We start from the raw sequence: 21370 nt of genomic DNA, 5'->3' as shown, positions 1-21370 counted from the left end.
CATGGACTGCAGCATGCCAGGCTTCCCTGTCCTCCACTATCTCCCAGAGTTTGCTCAAACTCATGTCCATTGAGTCAGTGATGCCATCTAACCATCTCGTCCTCTGCCACCCCCTTCTTTTGCCCTCCGTCTTTCCCAGCATCAGGGGCTTTTCCATGGGTCAGCTCTTGGCATCAGGTGGCCAGAGTACTGGAGCTTCAGCTTCCAATGAATATACAGGGTTGATTTCCTTTAGAATTGACTGATTTGACTGTTAGCCTGAGAGAAAAGTAAGTATTCAGGTTGACACCCTGACAGCCATTTGAAGCCCAGCCCTTCAGTTCCAAAGGGTTTCCGGAAACCACAACAGGAAAGAAACCAAAAAGATACTCTGAACCGTGGCAAATCCAACTCCCAACCTACCACGTAATGTCCTTTGAAATTATTATATTGCTAATTGCATCCTTTGGCTAGCCATTCACTGTCTTTGTATGTTGTTAAGATGACATTTGTATAAAGCCAGCATGCAATGCCTTGGAAGACAGAGGCAGTGACTACAATGGATTCCTTCCCTCACCTCTGTGCTGTCGGTAATTGCTGCCAGGAGAGCACCAAGAGAGAAGGAACGGAGACCCAAGAACTTGCACACTATGGGTGTCACACTGGAAGGAGCTATGGTATCCTTGCTTTGTGTGTGTGCACACCATAAAAGTGGAAAGAGGAGATACTGCTGAAAGCAAAAACAAAACCCAGGGCTGAACGGCCCATTCCGAGTTTTTGCTTAGACGGTTTGACACTGGTGTTTAGGGGCGAGGTCAAGGTCATCCTCAATACCGAGAGAAGCTATGAGGCTTGTATGCGGGTCAGCACATAATGGCATCTGCAAGGATGACCTCAATCCATTGTCCTCATACCTATCTTTTGACCTCAACAGCTTCCTGACATTTCAGGCTAACCTCTTGTTTTCTAGAGTGATCACAATGTAATTTTAGCTGGGTTTTACTCCTAGTGCTTTTAGCTCTCTATAGACACTTGGCCTTGTTTTGAATTCTTCCTTTCTTTATTGCCAGACAAAAGGAAAGGGAATATGCCACTAGGATACAGAATTGTTGGTAGTAAAAATGAAAGATCGAAACAGAATGAGAATGTGAATCCCTGTACCTTGTCTTCAGTGCTGTCAGTTGGCACAGGCGAGCAGTTTTGAAAGAGCCAAAATGATGGATCTTGCATCTTAGGAGGAAGAAAGAACCTTGAGAATTTCCCTCTTTTAAGCACAGGAGAATCTGTGGTCTTTTGAAAGAGGAGAGCTTTCTCTAGATCCCCTTGTTAATTTCCACTAATGCTTTAACAACTTTCAGCATCAGGAAATGCTTCCGCATGAGTTACAGCCTAAATTCTTCATGCTGCTTAAGCCTGTTTCTTCTTGTTCTGTTCTCGGTGGAGAAATTGAACAGCTGGTCATAGGCCCCTATGCAAGAGCCATTCACATAATTGAAAACTGTTATTAAATCACCCCTTCAGTCACTATTTCTTGCATATTCTCGTGTGTGTGTGTGTGTGTGTGTGTGTGTGTGTGTGTGTTTCATGGCTAAATAATCCCAATTCCCTTAAGCTGTTCTCATAGGTCTTTCAAGCTCTTTAATTATCGCTGTGACTTTCTGCCAAACCTTCTCTAAGTTCCGGGTCAGGACTTAGCTTTAGCCACTAGAACTAGATACCGTTCTCTAGTCCCAAGGATAATGCAATGATTGCGTCACACCGTATTTGTTAGGCCTTTGGTTATACATCATAGACATGGTCAGTTTTTTTTTTTTTTCTCTTTATTTTGGGCACCTACATTTGTTGCTGACTCATGGTCAGATTTTTTTTTTTTTCTGTCTTCCACAGTGAACAGAAGCTTTCCGTTAAAATTATGCTTACTGTAATAAGCCTGAATTCTTTCTTTGTAGCCTGTCATTGAATCTATCATTAAAGAAACTATCCTTTAAACTTAAGTCAGGGAAACTTATATAGGTTCAGATTCAGTTCAGTTCAGTTCAGTCACTCAGTCATGTCCAACTCTTTGTGACCCCATGAATCACAGCACGCCAGGCCTCCCTGTCCATCACCAACTCCCAGAGTTCACTCAGACTCGTGTCCATCGAGTCAGTGATGCCATCCAGCCATCTCATCCTCGGTTGTCCCCTTTTCCTCCTGCCCCCAATCCTTCCCAGCATCAAAGTCTTCTCCAGTGAGTCAACTCTTCACGTGAGGTGGCCAAAGTACTGGAGTTTCAGCTTGGGCAACAATAAATCCCATGTTTTACATCAGAATGAATTAGTAATGCTTTTTTCAATTTGCTGTCTTTCTGTGATAGTTTTTGTCCTAGCTCCAGATGGTTATTTTGATAAATTTAGTTTCTGGACCAGTGGAGCAAGAGATTGTTATAGGACTTATTGTAACCAGAACTTGCAGTTCTTTTGACACAGTCTCTCATTGTGTCTTTGTTTACCAGATGAAGAAACACTTAGAGACTAAATAATAATAAAACTAGAGGGAGTCACAGTCCACCAACCAGAGAGGGGTGGCTTGTGGCTTTGTGTTGACTAGAGGTGCAGTCTATAGTGGTGAGGCCTACCTTTGACCTTGGCCTGTTTAATTTATTCATTAGTGACTTTTGGATGAAGGCAGAACACATATTTTATTTATTTTAATTTATTTGGCTGCGCTGAGTCTTAGTTGTGGCGTGTGGGATCTGTTAAGTTGTGGCATGGGAACTCTCAGTTGTGGCATGTGGGATCTAGTTCCCTGACCAGAGATTGAACCCAGGCCCCCTGCATTGGGAGTGTGGAGTCTTAGTCACTGGACGAGCAGGGAAGTCCCCAGAAAATATATATTTAAATGTAAAGATTACAGAGTTGGGGAGAATGACTAACCCATGGGCTGTAAGAGTCACGATCCTTAAAGATACGGATGAGCTGATATAATGGGCTAAAACTAACAGGAAAGTCCTTGACGGAAGTGGAAGGAAATACATCCCAAATGAATATGTACAAAACAGAAGAATCACTGGAAACAGCCAAACAGTATTTCTTATCATACCCAACAGTGCATTAGTACCTTGGGGGTGTTCACAAATCTTTTAACATAAGAACAATGATAAATGTCCCAGGATCACTGAATAATTAGTGTGAGAAATTCTGAGGTCAAACAAGGTTTAATGTTTCCTTACTGACAACCAACCCAGCTTTTAGTATGTTAGTATGCATTAAGCGACAGATAAAATGTGCAATGTTTCCGTAATTAATTTGACCTTCTTTTCTTGAAACATCTTGCTGGGTCATTGATCTTCTGGACACACTGGGAAACACTGACCCAGAGATTTTAGTGGAGTGGAAGCGCTGTGGGAGCCTCTAGTACAGAACAAAAGAAAGTCATCCAATTATACTGTCCAGAGAGATGGCAGTACCATTCACAGCACATCATATTTTGGAGAACAGAGTTCTAAAGGACAATGGCAAACCATGCCCTGTCGTATGAGGAAGAAATAAGAGAAATAGGGACGAAGGGCCATGGACAGACATGACAGCTCTGGTAAAATATTGAAAGAGATTCGTGAAAGCTTGAGAACTTCGATGTTTCTGGTCAGATGTATAGTGATAGTGACATAACAATGGCAAACACTGACTGACATGGCTCTCGCTGTGTGCCAGTGTCCAAGTGTCTTTCATTGAAATATTAAAGCAGCCCTACAAGGTAGGTCCTATAAATAGTTCCACTTCATGGCAGAGAAAAATTGAGACACAGAAAGATAAAGTTACTCTCCCAGAGTAACACAATCAGTGGCAAAACTGGGATTTGAACTCTTGTGGTTGGACTCTGGAGCCTCTCCTCCTATTGGCTGTGCTGATGGATTTCAGCTCAGTGTGATGAAGCACTTACGACAAGGGTACCTGTACACAAATGTTCAAGATTGTCCATGGAGGATGTTTGCTTCCTGACATGGATGGTTATTATATGGCAGCTATGAGAACATACTGACATCGGATAAGTTTGGACGTGGTGACTGTCAAAAGTCTTACAGCTCTGTGGTGCCATTCCAAAAGGAGGAATTCACGTCCATGGTCCCTTTCATCGTCAGGTTCTATAATTCTTTTTTAGCTTTTAAGAAAATGTTCACAAAGTACATTACCTCTGTGATAGCATTCTATCTAGAATGAAGTACTCAACAGAAGCTTTTGATCAGTAGCTTGAATTTATGCCACTTTGCAGCTAGGAATTCAAGGTTAAACAGCTCATTATAATGTTGCTGAGTTAATAATTGGGGGTTACTCCTGGAGTACTGCCGAAGTGGTGAGTGTTACAAGCCCAATGACCCTACTCTTGTCTGCCTAAAGTGTGAATACATTCTTTATCAGCACACCACATTCCAAGAGAAGCACCATGAGTTTGCGGTTCATATACTCATTATGTGTATGATCCTAAATACCCCATCATATATTCAGTGTAAATTGATCTCAAAATAGGTAGCACCCTTTGGTTCTTGGAAAAAGCAAATGAAGACTGTCTCTGGAGAAGGCACTTTCTTAGGGAAGGCCTGCTCAGAGAAATGGCAGTTAGATTGAGAAAGTCTAACATTGATCTAATGGATTCCCGTAAGCAGAGAGAAGGGATGGAAAAGAGGTAGTATTTGTTGAGATCATGACTGAGAAGCTTCCAGAGCTGACTAAAGACTCTAACCCACAGATTCCTGAAGCCTAGTAAATCCTAAAAAGTATCGATAAAATCCTAGAAGTACAAGACGAGACAGGAAAAGGATAGATGACCTTCAAGGAACCAATAGCATCATGGCTAACTTGTCGATGGTTAGCAGCAGAGAAAGTGAAATAATATTTCAGTGTGCTAAAACAAAATCAAAACAAATGAAACACCCCTTTCACTCTAAAAATCATTACCCAATGAGGATAACTATCAAGAATATGGATAAAAGAGACTTTCAGGCAAACAAAAGCTGAGAAATTCACCATCAACACTTACTAAAGGAAATACTAAAAGATACACTGCCAACAGAACTGATTCCAGATGGGAGATCTGAGATTGAAGGAAGCAATGGAAAACAAACCCCCCAAAAGTGGTTAATATATGGATCAATCTAACAATATAAAAACGTAAAACATGATCTTATAGGGTTAAAAAATGTAATTAAATGCATGACTATAGTAACATACCAATCAAATGATGGATAAATATATTTTGAATTTTCTAAAATCATTAGACTCACTGGGAGGCACAGTATTTATAAACTCTGAGAAACAGAAAACTAGAGTTAGAGAAACAACAGGTCGCCATGAAGAGAACACTAGAGCGGGAGGTTTCAATGCTAGACTCACTCCTGCTGCCAGGGAGCTGTCTGGCCTTTGAAAAGCCATTTCTCTCATCTACATCTCAGTTTTCTTGTCTGTAAAATGAAGCTTTGGGACCAAATGAATTGTAAAGCCTCTTCATTACGATTGTAAGAAACACTGAGAAACAGATTCACTGGAGGGGAAAGAAGAAAAAAAGATCAATCGTTCCTTGAGGTTTCTTTTTTCTCTCTCTGTCTTTTGAAATTTTATCAATAAGCACTTCCTTTTTACTTATAGCTAAGTTTTATATATCTCTTCCCAAACTGGAGTAAGATATAGTCTCTCCCAGGTGTGTATTGTACTTTACTTTTTGCATTTGTTTGCTTTGCTTTCTTGTCATCTAGCCAAGCAGGGTCATGGCAGTTTCCCAGACTGCCATGTGTCAGAGGGCTCGTGTGGATGTTGAGGGGACATTTGCAGAGTCAGGCTGTGAAAAGTGGGCCTCACTGTACCACTTTGGCTCTTTATTTGATGCATCCCTGGAAATGACATATGCCTCCTTTACTTTCTTATCTTCTCTCCTTGCACTCTCCGGCCTCCTGTCTCTGCAGGCTAATAATAAGCCTGAGATCGAAGCGGCACTCTTCCTCGATTGGATGAGACTAGAACCCCAGTCCATGGTGTGGCTGCCTGTCCTGCACAGAGTAGCTGCTGCGGAGACTGCCAAGCATCAGGCCAAGTGTAACATCTGCAAGGAGTGTCCGATCATCGGCTTCAGGTAGGCAGAAGCCCCCCAGTGTCATTTTTGTTGTATCATTTCTCATCCTTGTATGACTTGATCACCCCCCATGCCAGTTGCTATTAGCACATTGTTACCCACCGTGCCAGTTGCTGTTAGTCTGTTCCTCTCCATGGTGGGAGAGGAGGTGACCAGGCTGGAGCCTGAATCCCTGCTGTCACCCCCCTGAGCACTGGGTTATGTTGGTGGATCTGCTTCATGAGATAGGTGGCCCTCTCCACTTTCCCTCTTTAGCTCTGCAGAGCCATGTTCTTCATCGATCAGGATGGACTCCCTGTCTCCACCAAGATTTTCGTTCATCGAGTATACACAGGTTAACTGTATCTCTTCTTTCCTGGAACCAAGACATTTTGATCATCTCTTTTTTTTTTCACCATGCTCTTTTCTGTTTATAGAAACTCTCCCAGAATCTGTTATAAAACTAAGGAATGATTCTATTTTGGGAGACTTGTCATGGCAGCTCAGTCTCTTAATCACTCTACACCACTTTTCTTGCCCTAAAGTAACCAAAATTGTTTAGAGCAGCCTAGAACATACTTCTTTATCTGTGAATCCGATTATGCTCTTTTCATAGTCTCCTAATGAACTTCTGAGGGAATATAAAGTGTGCAAGTAAATGAAAGATTCACAAAGCCACTAAAACAAGAAAATGTTCCTTATAAATTTAAAAGTACAAGAAGTAGGAAACATTGTAGGTTATTATTATTATGACTTTCTTAAAATGTCCCAGAAAACACTTGGCTTTTAAATCTTCAGTCTTGCTGACCTGTCTGGGGAGATGGGGTATTTTTAAATGAATGAATCTTCATGAACAGTAATCCCAAACCCAAATTCTGAAATGATGGTGTATTTAAACATCTGAATCAACCTCGAGGTTGCCATAGTGATGGATAAGCCATCAAGTTGTAAACTAGCTGTAGCATCCTCTGCCTGTTCAGGATCCACTTACCAGCTAAGTAAATACTCATCGCTGGTTATGCTGAGACTTGTCTCATTATTTTGTTTCTAATAATTACATTTTACCATTTGTGTGCCTTTTATTCACTGTGCCCCTTCCATACTTCATGCTGTGTACAAAGAGGTTTTACAGAGACTTTCAAAGGCTTCTGAAGCCTAGATAGACAGCATTGAGTAGGCAGTGCTAGCAAAGGACACCTTCTCTCCTCCCTGGTTTCTGCGGGTAAGAGTGATGCCTTGGGGAAGCGGGGAGGGGGAGCTCCAGGGGACTGCATTGCATTTCTTACCTTTCTTTTCTTAGCTTTCTTCACTGGTAAGATCTGTAGACAAAGCAGAGGGTGGATTTTATAACATGCAAAAGGAGAATGCTTTGGAGGGTCTAAGAGAGCATTTTGGCATTCAGTTCTTTTGCCCTTATGAAAGTAAATTATTTTAGGAATCAGCACTTCTCTTTCCTCCTTTTCCCCATTCTCAGAAGATGACTAGGATCTAAAAACAGTAGCTTTTTCCCCACATTCCCATATGTGACATGAGGAATATGTTTATTTGAATTGGCTCAGAGTCTTATCTGAAAAAGTACAAGGCAGGGAGAGTATGAAACCAAGAATAGAGTATTCTGAGAATGGGGGGATGTGTAGCGTGTAGTACTTCCAGATTATGAATCCTTTCATCTCACCCAAATTGTGTCTTTTCTTGGGGTTTCCATTTTCATGTGGGGGTAAGGTGGTGAGGGATTTCTGAAGAGAGACAGATAAAAGAGGTTATCCAAGTAACTCTGAAAAATGAATCATGTCCGTCAATCAGAAAATGTAAAGTAAGATTTGTTTTAATTGAGACTTCTTGCTGAATTTTCTTTTATCTTATGAAATTGCTTTATCTATATAATTTTTTAAAAAAATAATTCCCTCAGGAAATGTTGGTGCCCTTTTGATGGGTGGGGGATGGGCCTGAAATGCATCTATCTGTCCTTTCTGAGAGTTCTTTTAAATTCCAGTATTTGGTCTTCAAAAGCCTAGAAGTTTGCCAGTGTCTTCCTACTTAATCTGAAAGAGTTCCCAGTGGAGTTAAAGCAAGAGCTGAGTTTTTCTCCCCTCCCTCCAAATGTTTACAGGATGTTTCTGCCAAAATGTTTTGATACTGCAGGTAAAGCACCAGAAAAATCTGGAGGTAGGAATTTAATCACTTACCTTGAGGGATTAATAAACACAGCATTCTGTTTCTAGAATTAAAACAGTATGGAAGGAGGTTTCTTAAAGGGTATTCTTTGGGAATTTGATCTGAAGAGATACATACGTGTTTGTTTTTGTGCTTTACCAGGTACAGAAGTCTAAAGCACTTTAATTATGACATCTGCCAAAGCTGCTTTTTCTCTGGCCGTGTTGCAAAAGGCCATAAAATGCACTATCCCATGGTGGAATATTGCACTCCGGTAAGTAGGTGTGTCCCTGAGCTTGAGTCAGCTCACCTGGGAGAAGTTTCAGTTTTCTCCAGGTTGTAGATGATCTGTGATGCTATGATTGCTCAGTTCCCCAGATGTTGCCCAACTCAAGTAGCTCCAAATTGCAGACTCTGGGATTGACTTTATCCCTGGTGCCATGCCTGGCACACGCAGAATGTCATAGACACTCCACACACACTGTTGGGTGAAGCAATAGTTTTCATTTCTGTTTGCATGGGTTGTAGAAAAGACATTTTCACATTTAGTTTCCACATCCCTAGCTGTTGTGTGTAGAGGTGTTAGGGCCATGGGGCACATTGAGTATGGAGGAGGAGTAATGTAGGTTCCCTGAAATTCATAATCCACCATTTAAATGAATCTTGCTCATCTTTTGTCTGTTTAACATACTAACACTTACCATTAAATGCTAGGCATTTACCTTTGAAACTACTCTGTATGAGACAGGTATTATTTTTATCCCCTTTTTACAGTTGAGGACTCGACATTCTGGGGTTAAAAAGTTTGCCCATGTTTCTATAGTTAAGTACTGGAGTCATCTCTTGGGGAAATGTTAAGTGGCCAATAGAACTTTGAAAAACTGCTGGTGATGCACAGATGGACACCGAGGGGGAAGGTGATGGTGGCATGAATTGGGGGATTGGGAGTGACATATATACACTATTGACACTATGTACAAAATAGATCACTAATGAAAACCTACTGTATAACGCAGGGAATTCTACTCAACGCTCTGGTGACCTAGATGGAAAGAAAATCCAAGAAAGGGGTGATATATGTATACGTGTAGCTGATTCACATTGCTGTACAGCAGAAGCTAACACAGCATTGTAAAGCAAATCTAGTCCAATACATATTAACTTAATAAAGAAAGAAAAGGAAAATCACTAGTGAAGTGGAAAGGGTGTGGACTTGGTGGACACAGACCTGGGTGTAAATCTCGTATTCCTTCAACACTGGCTGCTAGCTATTCAAAGCGCCATCTGTGGGCCAGCAGCTTTGGCATCACCTGGGAGCTTATTAGCAGTGCAGAACCTCAAACCTCACCCTGGACTTTCTAAATGAAAAGCGGCATTTTAGCGAGATCTGCAGGTGGTTTCCAACACATCAGAGTTTGAGAATCTCTGCTTTAGAGCTTGCATCTTCTCTCTTGCATCTTCAGAGCGATCCTCCCAGTTATTTCATTGTCTTCCTCACTTTGATTCCTTTTGAAAAGGTATTCAATGATGGAGAATGTACCATGCTGTGAATCGAATGGTACTTAGTGGGTAAAATCTGACAGCAACATGGACAGATGTTTTACAAATACTTTAAGGTGTGGCAAAACTGAAGGTCAACTCTGACTTCCAGACGTCTATTTACCATTTGTCAAGCAGCCTAGTAGTTGAGACTTCATTGATTCGTCATCACAACTTGTTGAGGCATTCTTGTTTCAGTTTTGTAGATGATTGGAGCCTTGGGTAGGTAAATAACATACCCGTTAACCCCATTTGTAAAGGGCAGGTCTGGTGTCAAAGCCCGTTTTGTGTGATTTCAGCCTTTGCTCTCGCCTCCTTCTGCTGTTAATTATAAGACAAGTACCTCAAGAGCACTGAAGTGGTGCTTTCCGTTCCAAACCCTGCCCCAAGTCTGATCCCCTCATGATTTCCGTTTCAGACTACATCGGGAGAAGATGTTCGAGACTTTGCCAAGGTACTCAAAAACAAATTTCGCACCAAAAGGTATTTTGCGAAGCATCCCCGAATGGGCTACCTGCCAGTGCAGACGGTCTTAGAGGGGGACAACATGGAAACGTGAGTAGTGGCCAGAGCACAGCAGCCTCTTAGGCATATATTTGAGCTCCTCTCACCTGGATACCTTCCTTCACTCCCAAATGCAAACAGTCTCTCCTATTTCTTTCTTTAGATTTACTGTAGCTGTAAAGAGAAAAGCAAGCTGATGTTCAGTTACCAGTTTCCGTGTCAATTGTCCCGTGAACAGTGACCCTTTTGAAAAGTTAAACTGTATCTCACAGGGGAAAAAAAAACCCACCATATTCTGGCTCCCCATTACCTTACAAAGGCTTGTAAGAAATACGGGACTGTTTACAAATGAGTGACTCCAAGATTTCATTTTGATGCTCCCCCCTCACAAATCAGTAGGCGTGTGTCTTTTTGTATCAGATTGTGTGGGCGTAGCTAGTCACTTTTTCCTACTTGAAAGAAAATGATGGTCACAGGAAATGCCTTCACAGTAAGTAGCTATGACTGGCTAGATCCAAGTGATGGTCTTGTCTTCAGCTCTTTTGAACCTTCTCTTCTGTTTTCTGTGACTCTGACGGCAGTCGCACCACTGGTTTTCTTTTAATTCACCTTTCACCTTTGTCTGGCCGTTGCTTTTCATGGTTCATACTTAATTGGGTTTCATTTATTTTGACCTTTCAGTAATTTTTTTTTTTGTGCGTGTGTGTATGGCTGAGTTTGCCTGTGTCTCTCTTCACCACCTCATTTTTTGTTTTGCAGTCCTGTTACTCTGATCAACTTCTGGCCGGTAGACTCTGCGTGAGTACTTGCGCTGAAGGGTGCTGCTAGCACGAACACATTCGCTTGCTTGATTTTTAAAAAATTTTTGTTCTGTTTGTTTTAAGGACATTTTAATTTCCCTTCCTTCCTTTCAAAATTTTTCCCCTGCTGAGACTTTGAGGGTGCCCTCTGCCACAGATCAGGAGAGTCAGTGAGGTTTTAGGGTCCTCACCTGGTCAAATGAAAACCAGCAGAAATCGTGGCCTGGAGGTCAAAGTAACATCAAAGAAATTGTTGAGTTGTTAGTTCTGTTCCTGGCAGACATGTTTATATGCTCTTTCCTTGTAAGCAGGGAAGAGCCTTCTGATTACATAATAATATCCTTTAGTCATATTTCTAGAGATTGAGTGCTTTAGGACCTTCAAAAGGATGATGCTTTATTCTTTAGGGCCTGTTATAAGTGGACCATTAAAAACCAGCAAAGTTTGTTTCATGGTATAATGTTGAGTATGGTTGAATAATTTCAGTGAGGCATGTGGCCTTTTTATCAGCTAATGCCATGCTATTTGACTAATTTATATATATATATATATATATCTCTGTGTGTGTGTGTGTGTGTGTGTGTGTGTATATATATATATATATATATATATGAGTTTCTCGGTTTTGACCTACAGTCACTTTGCTCTCTTCTCCAAGCTAAATACCCAACTCATAAACATACATTTACACTGGAAGTAAAGTGTATTGTAGTCTTTGTTATTACTATTGGTGTGTCTTATTAATAATACTAATACTTGATATTAATAAATAATTTATTGACTTATCTCAGAATTTAGAATGTCATTAGAAAACTATAGAGTCTGTGATTTATATATCAGCAAAGTGCATTGTTTTAAAGTTACAGTGTGTGTGGGGGGGTTTATAACAAAATTTTGGTATTTCACAGTGTACTTTATTAAAATATTTAAAGTCAGACAGCTCTATTATATATAAGAAAGAAATGACTAATTTGAAAAGTGAACTTATATAAGAATTCAGTTTATCTTTATTGGGTCTTTTTTATTCCACCATATAATTAAACTGGATCCTTTTTAAAAAATCCTGTCGTGATAAGTACAAACTGTTAATTGAAGTTTATTTGAAGTCTTTATTGGCCTAAAGGAAGTGTGAGGCTTTCCTTTCTTCTTTAAAGCCACATTATTGTGCCCTTTAATTTTGAGATATGGTTACTATATTTGACTTCTTTACTAATTATGCTTAAACAACTTGGGGAGTTATTTAGATTCAGCTATGTTACTTGCTATTGGTAATTATTTTCCCTATCCCAGGTAATCTATATGTTTACAGAAGGTAAAACCTTTCACAAATAAAGAACTTTTAAAAAATAATATACTGAAATTCTCAGCCGGATTGGATCCTGATAAGCAAATGGATTTTCTCTGTGTTGGAATAAGTTCTAACCAACTTAAAAATCCAAAAGACAAATATGCCAAAGGGTAATTTTTTAAAAACACATAGTCAGAGGTAGCACAGCATAATAAAGAATGACTAATTAGAGAGGAAGTTTATTCTATCCATAAGCTAACGAGAAGCATTCAGGGAGTCAGTTTAATGTAACTTATTTTAAGTAGAGGGTGTTTGTCTTTCTGAAAACATTCTTTTTAAAAGTATATTCTCTAACAACTGAAACCTGCCCCCACTTTGCCTTTCCATAAAAAGTATGCTGCATTATTCAGAAATAGTGGGAAATTCTAATTTTGAGGAATAAAACAAACCCAGCAGGCTAAAGTCCCTGTAATATGTGTAATTTTATTAAAGTCTGTATTCATGGGGTGGTAAATAATTTAGAAAATAAATTGTAAAGCTGTTCTCTTGAGGCAGAAGAGTCAGGTCCTAGAGTGCTTTATCTTGCAAGAATTCTATTTGATATTAACAAATCCTATGACAGTGACAGCATTTAGTCCATTCAGGATGGATCATAGAATTTGAAAATTTACTGAGATACAAATCTTTTTTTCCTTAGAGAAAAACCCCTTATCTACCTGGATTTGTCACCTTAGTTGAAAGTACACCTGGCATAAACCTTTTATATTGTTTGTCCACAAGTGAGATGGTCAAAGAATATTCTTTGAGCTCTTCTGCCTTGAAAATTTATTAGTGGAGTTGTCACAGATAATGAGAAAATGGTGGTGGAGGGGATGGAATTGGCCATTAATAATAACAGGAATAATCCTTCGGGGGATCTATCACTTTATATTTAGGAAGTGAGAAGGGATAACAGTATTCTTACCTTCCCTTGGAAAAGTGCTTAGAAGGCTTTGCATTTAGCTTTGTTTCTGGACTAAGTAGTTTTATACTTTCACTAATTATTGGTTTTTAGATGATTCTTCTCTGACCAGTATTCCCTTTTGGCTCGTTTCCTGGTTTCATAAATACCTCCTTTAGTGTGTGTGTGTATATATATATTTTTTAGATTTCTTGGTTTTTATGAGTTCTTGTGCTTAAGCATGCTGTGTTAGGTGCTACATACGTTAATAAGAAAAATAACATGGAGATATCCTCAAGGCTAAGAATTAAAGCTTTGCGTAAGATATCCTGTTTAAGATTTTATTAAAGTGTTTTGCAGTTACATGCTGAGCTTTCTTAGTGCAGTTATGCTCCAAGATCTCATGTTTTTTTTCTTCTCTACACTACCAAGGTAGTAACTGTTTACAGGGGAGAAACACTAATGTGTTTTCCTTGATGGTGGGCTTTTAGCTTCTAAGAAGTATATAATTGAAAGACTGGTCTATTCCAGGAGATAGGGCTTATAAACCAATTAATCCAAGTACTCAGTTATCTTGACCTGCAGTGAATATTTCCAAGCAAACCTTGGCATTTTTCTAATAATGGACTATTCCAGGGTTTTAACAAACTAGCAGATTATCTCCAAAACTAGAGTGAAGATTTACCTGAATATCTTTGGATCTGCCTGGTAAATTGGGTAGCCATCCTTTTGTTCCCTTATGACAATTTTAGCATCTTTGTAGTTTATTCCAAGTTTGAGTCTGGTGACAATTGACGTAGACAACATTGGTTTCATAAATAAGACATTTATGTCTCGGGCAAGATATCAGTTCCCTGGTTATGTAGTGTGTTATAACCATTTTATAATTTTGTGTCTTCTTTAAGAAACACAGATTTCTACTATATTTCCTATGTAAACATAGGTAACTACATGTTTTCCTTTTTTATTTTTTTAACTGTAAGAAAAAACATGTTCTTCTTAGTGTTCTGACCAAGTTCTTGAATGCTGCTTAGACACTGGACTAAACTAGTCCTTACTGAATAGATCACTGTCGACTTTTGGACTCATGCCTTTACCTAAGGGCATTCTGTGTCAGGAGAGAAATGGAAGAGACCTTTTTGTCCTATTCCTGTTAAAACAAAAAAGCACAAGTCCAAACTGGTTTTCAGAACAGATGGATTTTTTTTTCCTAAGGTTAATCTGAAAGATACTATAAAAACTTCAAGGATAATTAATAGATCAGGGATGAAAAGGTGAAAACATGTCAACCCTACCAAAATCTTCATCTGTGAAGCCAAAAAAGTAGGGTTTTTTTTTACCCACAAAGTAAATAGACTACGAATGCTAATCCTCCTCTCATTTTTCGCTCTGTACATTAGCACACATTGTCCCTAATAAGAAATATTTCAGGTACTGTGACATTCTGTTGAAGTTAGTAGTTCTTTTTTTAAAGCATCACATTATAATTTAGGGCCCTTCAGTTTTACTCTACCAAGTAGCAGTACAGTCCGCTGCTAATGTGGTAGATATATTCCTTCTTTACGAAATTGTGCAGACCAAGACTTCTTGATACATGAAATCTTGGTCACAGACTGCAGTGGCCTCTCCAGAGCTAAAATCATTGACTGCAAATGTACTAGGCAAATGTACAGTTTTCCTTCAGTAAGAAGGCAGCTAAAAATGGCACAGGTGTAAACTGTGTAAAGTTTTAAAGCATATACTGCTAACACAATTTCAGAGCTATAGACGATGAGACATGACAAGATAGGAAGACTGAATGTCATGTAGAGACTGTTTCCTTGACCTCTTCTATCATTAAAACTTGCCAGAGAAGTTTGTGATCCCTCCTTGTGGCTTTTGAGAAAAGCAGAAGGATGACCAATCATCTGTCAAACCTAGCTTGTCAATACCTGATGATCTAAGATATAGAGACCACCAGATGTGTACCTTATTCCTAGCTTTAGGCTGAAAGCATTCTAGGCCATGTATATAACAGAACTGTGGGGTGTTTTTTTTTTTTTTTTCTCCATTAATGGATGGTATCTGTGACTAATCACATTTTCTGCCTTATAGGCCTGCCTCGTCCCCTCAGCTTTCACACGATGATACTCATTCACGCATTGAACATTATGCTAGCAGGTATGAGACTAGTTGAATGCCAGGCAAATATTGATTGAAGTAACTAACCAAGGAAAGCTAACCTATAATAATTTTAAACAAATCTTTTCTTTTTTGCCCAATCTTGTCTGATTTCTACTAATCACCTTGCCCTCTAACGTGCATGCCATTCCAACTGCATGTTGTTTTTGAACACCAATGAGCGCTTCAGTCCGGAACAATCTGCCCTAACCCCGGCCTTTAAACATTTTGAGAGCTTTGTTATGTTCTATATACTGAGCACGTTTAATCAATTGACTTAGAAATCATCTACCCTTCTTAGAAAACTGCTAGACCAGATATAAGTATATGAAGAAATGATACTGTGTTATATGCAGAATACGAAAGCATTGGCTTTGATTTCTGTGTGTATTTGACAAAATGTGGTGTAAAGAAGAGAATCATTACTTTTCCTAATCCTTGGACCTTTCTGTCTCACGTTCTTTGTGTTTGAGGTAACTTTTATATCTAAGAACTAAATTGCTAATTGTAAAATATGCCTGTTAAGTACATCTGTTAAGAGTTTGGTTAACTTTCAAGTTGTAAAAAGACTATTATTGTTTGAGGTGAAGGAGGTTTTTAACGGTAAAAATTGGTGGCAGAATGTGTAGAGAGCTGACTGTGAATTATCTTCTATCAATACTTTAACTGCTGAATGTGTTTATCAACCATGGGATGTATTAACTAGCTATGTATCATTCTGTTATCAGTGGAAAGCTTTAATTGTCTTTAAAAACACATGGGGTAGTGGAAGGTATGGAGTGTGTTTGTTGTTAAGGAAGCTTGTCCCATGAAAACAGAGGCCTCTTCTCAGCGAAAGGAAGATCAACCTGTGGAGGAAAAAAGAATGCAACTTCTCTTGTAATTTATAACATAAATATAAAGCTGCTTAACTAGCTGGGGTCCACCACTCACCTCAAATAGCTAGGCCAACACACACATCCTTTAAATATGAAGGATTCCTTTCTCCTCTTGACATGAGTTATCCTTTAGTTTTCAGGAATGTTCGATTAGGTCTTGAGTAGAGTCTAAGAAGTCACAGAAGTTTTAATGAGCTTTTACGTTTTTTATCAGGCTAGCAGAAATGGAAAACAGCAGTGGATCTTATCTAAATGATAGCATCTCTCCTAATGAGAGCATGTAAGTATCCTGTCTCTTTTTACAAAATGTTCCTGACCATGAAATTGCTTGGAGGGATTTAGACATAGGGTAGCACAGAAGATAGGAATTAGCATTTATATTCATTAGATCTTTCTGAGACGCTCATTGGCTTCTTTTTCTTTAACTCTTGGCATCCCAACACAGAATGAGCTCCTCCTAACTGTGGCACAAATGTTCTCAGACATGTTGCGTTCCCCTCATTCAGTGCTGTGCTATCACAAATTGCAGGGGCTCAAACACCGAAACTGTATGAAATGTTTACTCTTTGCCCGAACCTGTGGGATTTTTAAAGGGACGGGATGTTAATTTTTCAAGTGATAGCTCCATCCATGGGCAGTAGAGCTATAATCTTGGAATAGCTGCACTGGTATTCCCATGGAGTAGCTAGATGGGCATTTTCCTGTCGAGAACCTAGCTAGCAGGGTTTCTTTTGCGATTGAGCGTCTTCATGAGCTAAACAAACTGAAGCAGTCTTGTGAAGGGTTTCAGGAGAGGATGTCTAAATTAAGGTCACGGTTTTGTAGTGGGATGATACACCAGGCCTGTCCAATTTAAAGAAGATGAGAGAGTGGTATTCAGAGTGGCAGAGAACACAGCGATGGCAGGGGAACAGAGGCTTCATTACAGAGTAAGGGTAGTATTGACCATAAGGAGTACTGAGGAGTCCTGCCATGAACCGAGAGCCTGAGGTGGCGGGAGCAGATTGAGAAGCTTCTATGGAGGACAAACTGAGAACTGAAGAGACAACTTACAGAGATGAAATCTAGTCAAGGTACAATGATGGTGTTAGTTTCCTAAGTAACGGATGTCTCACCATTTTGTCATAGAGAATCTAGGCAAAGGGAAAAATGGTAAATTTATCACATGTACTTGGTGTGGCAACCCACAGTCACAGTCAAATGAGAAACAGCCTGTATAAGAATTAGACTGAAGGCAATAGGACCCAAGTAGCACTTATACCTTGCTGGTTATTGAAGACATGAGAATAAGTCATCTCCTCTGGTACATAAAGGTGATCAAGGTGATAATAGAGTCAACACTCAGCCATTCGTAGTTATACTAAACAAAAAAGCCTTTGCCCACAAATAAAACTGTGGTACATTCTCTTTCTGAGCTGTGGAGGAAAGTATTAATAGCATTAATATATAAACTACTTTGACAGAAAGATACGTAAACAAAGAATCAACTAAATGTAAGCAAGCTGAATGGTTTGATTCTTTGGATCACTGATTTGAATATTAGAAGCTGTAGGACATTCACCGTGATTCCAGTTGTATCTATGTAAGAATGGCTGCCATTCATTGACTGCCCAAGAGAACAGCAAGAGAAGTGGAATTATATCTGTTGTAATTAAACATGGGAAGTCCTCACAATACACCTTCAGAATTTGGGAAGAGGGCTAACAGATTCACTGGCCAAACTGCGTTTGGTTTATTTTTAAGCAAAATTTAGCTGTAGCTTATTCTGAGGGCATAGTATCCATTCTGACTCAGTGTTGCTTGGGAATAACATGAAATCTTAGGGTCAGGTCAGGGGAAGAGGTTTGGTAGATGGGTTGACTTAACTTAAATGTTTATTTTTAACACCCAGTCAGTATTTTAATTTTAACGTACCAACCAGTTATCTGACCTGATAGACCAAGATCATTTAAATTAAGAGGATTTTTTCCCCAAGTATCTGAAATTTTTTCAGCTCAGAGTCAGAGATGAGAAAAGGAAATTAAACAGGTGTGGAGAGGGAAATATTAACGTATCATCTTATTGATGTCTAGCCAGAAACAAAGGGTTTTAGCCTCTCATTAAGAACAGGATGAATTTCTTGTAACTCGGAGGTATGCAGGCTTTTCAGGAGCTACAGGCAGTGCATTTAGAAAATAATTTCTCTTGTGTATTAGAGAATCCCTGGATATAAAGAAAGATGGCAGCTGCCTCCCAAAATACAAGCCTTTGGCCTCTTTGTTCCTGAAGATCAGTCTTTCAAAGCTGCTCTAAGGGATGAGTTGTTCAGTCCTCTTTCAATTAGTCACGTTAATGGCTCTTTTTTTTTTTCCCCTGCTGATTTTTGTTTTTCTAGCTAAACAATAATTGAATGAAATAGTCATTTAATGTATAGTTTCATTATTGTTACCATCTTGCTTCAGTGGGGTTAAGAAATTCAAGCCATTGATTCACTCATGTAAATCGACCACCCAGATTCGATGGAAAAATCTGAGCAAGAAACACTTGAAATTGTCACCAATAGGAGGGTAGAACCACAACCTCAAGAGTATCAAAATGTCTTTAAAAGCAGGAAAAAGGGTCTAATTAATTGTTAAGAGCAAATAACTGTTTCAGTTTTAAAGTAGATGCCCGAGTCCCTGCCCCCCAAAGCAAAATAAGGGGGGAAAAAACCAAAACCTTTGATTTTATTTTCCAGAGATGATGAACATTTGTTAATCCAGCATTACTGCCAAAGTTTGAACCAGGACTCCCCCCTGAGCCAGCCTCGTAGTCCTGCCCAGATCTTGATTTCCTTAGAGAGTGAGGAAAGAGGGGAGCTAGAGAGAATCCTAGCAGATCTTGAGGAAGAAAACAGGTGAGTTTTCTTTCTAGCTTTGTCATTGGGATGCAGAGCGCATACACTTGCACACATAGAAAAGTGCCAGGAATCTTCACTCAGAGTCATTCTATGTCTAACTGTTTTCTCCAATAATCTGTTTAGCTCCATTTACAGAGTCTCTCTCTCTCTCTTTTTTTTTTTTTTTGTCATCTGAAAGAAGAAAATGAATATAATAGCATAAGTAAGAATTCATATATTAGGTATTAAAGAAATGAATGCTCATGGTGGTATTTGATTTGCTGCATGTATTTTAGAGGCTTTGATCTCATATTTGAGAATAGAGTTTAAGAACAAAGTAGGTCATTTAATTTTCTGATGATACAATTTGTACATGTGTTTGGCCATATTACCTATCTTAAAGCATTTAAGAAAGTAGGCTCACTGGTCATATTTGGGGATGAATTAGTTCATCTTATTTTCCATCATCAAATACAGAAATCATTTATGCTCACCATCCTAGCAGATTAGTGAGATAATTCTAGTTGTCAGTCATCACTTGAAAAAGATGTTCATGGGAAAAGACAAATTATAAAAGTTAAAAAAAATTTTATGACTCTACAGAGGACAAAGATGTAAAGGTTTGGCATGTTGTGTGGCATCAGGATGATGTGAATCATTGGACTTTGCTTTTGTGTTATGTGTATGACATCACAGGGCCCTTGCTTAAGAAAGGCTTTTGCACGTGATCATTTCCAACTCAGTGGCTTTTGCATGTGATCACTTCTAACTCAGTGTGCCTTCTTTAGACAGATGCCAACAGGCAGGTCTCTAAAGGAGCAGCGGCTCAAATTTGTGGGACTTGAGTACCTTCATGTCTTTGGTTTAGCCCAAGGCACGAAGACTTCTTCATCTTGGCAACACAGTATGTCTGAGAACCAAGTGCCCTTGGGGACTGTGTCACCCGAAGATGAAAAGGCAAACTGCCATTCATCCATTGCTTGCTGCTGCCCCAGGCCTCTGTGTAGCCCTCAGTACCTCTGACCTGTGGCCAGAGCTCCTTGTCTGGCCGGCTTACCTCTAGTCTCTCTCTCACCCCCCAGTATATCCTCCATACTGATGGTAGTTGTGCATCTTCCCAGTACCAAGAGCCGTCACGGCATTCTTCCTTGACTGGATTTCTGCATCTTTTTTTAAAAAACCTAGCTTCTCAGCTGGACATTTTCAGCCTTCCACAATTTTCTCTTGACCTGGTTTTTTACACTGTCGTCATCTTGTGTACCTAGATTCTGGCTGTGCTTACTGTAACTACTGTTTCTGAATGCATCCTGCTCTCATCCACTTTCAGGGTTCAGCTCAAGCTTGCTTCTTAGCCTAGCTGCCATCCTCCACACCATTGCTCAGAATGATTTTCCCCACCAAGCTCCTAGCAGATGGGGCTGCATTTGGAAATAATCTGTCGTTTGTCTAGTTCACAGGGTTGCAAAGAGTTGGACATGACTTAGCGACTGAACAACAACAACAAACTAGATGTCTTTTGGGGTAAAGTGGTTATCACTGTACAAATCGGTCCCTGCGTTTGGAAGTAATCTGTCGTTTGTCTAGATCCTCATAATACCTTGGATCTTTCTCCATGAACTTCATTTCAGTTAGCTTTTTTATCAGCTACCCGCCACCGCCCCCCCCCCCACCCCAGGCACCCCACCTCTCTCTAATGGAGACAGTGAATGCCTTTGGAATAAGGACTGTGTCTTAATCATGTTAATGTCCCCTATCGTGCTTAGCACATTGTGACTATTTAGTGGGTTCTCCAGAAATTTTTGGTAAAAGCCTGAGGCAAGAATACAGAGAAGAGATCACACAGGTACCATTCAGGAGGTAATACTGAGCATTCTGTTGGTTTTAATGGTAACATTATTTGGGGCTTTATATGTAGGACTGACAGTGAATACCATGGTAGATAAAACCTTTCCCTCTACTGTATTGAGTATCATTAGTATTCATTTATCGTTAAGTCTTAAACAAAATATTTTACGGAATCGAAAGCTCACATAATGTAGGCCTAATAAAAGCTCGGTATTTTGTATTATACCAAAATTTAGATCCTTGCATCCTGATTGACCTTCAGCGGCTGAAGAAGTATGTTTATTCTTCTTACTACTGTCGCGAAACGACTGCTCTTTGTTTCGCATGCGTCGGACTCGAACCGTG

The 21370-nt window shown here is 39.6% G+C and overlaps 1 protein-coding gene across 1 annotated transcript in view; it reads left to right on the top strand.

Moving 5' to 3' along the window:
* Positions 1 to 19198, top strand: part of LOC108633295 (dystrophin) — a gene marked incomplete at both ends in the record, with an annotated part of 53067 nt that extends 33869 nt beyond the window's left edge. Inside the window, 7 exon segments of the mRNA XM_018044510.1 lie at positions 5915 to 6081; positions 8377 to 8488; positions 10172 to 10308; positions 11017 to 11055; positions 15380 to 15445; positions 16538 to 16603; positions 19040 to 19198. Of these exon segments, the coding sequence (XP_017899999.1) occupies positions 5915 to 6081; positions 8377 to 8488; positions 10172 to 10308; positions 11017 to 11055; positions 15380 to 15445; positions 16538 to 16603; positions 19040 to 19198 (746 nt within the window).
* Between the last annotated feature and the right edge of the window lie 2172 nt (positions 19199 to 21370).

The sequence above is a fragment of the Capra hircus genome, unplaced genomic scaffold, assembly GCF_001704415.2.
Source record: "Capra hircus breed San Clemente unplaced genomic scaffold, ASM170441v1, whole genome shotgun sequence".
NCBI lineage: Eukaryota > Metazoa > Chordata > Mammalia > Artiodactyla > Bovidae > Capra > Capra hircus.
The sequence above is the reverse complement of the archived record's forward strand: the minus strand, read 5'-3'. Positions and strand labels throughout refer to the sequence as shown.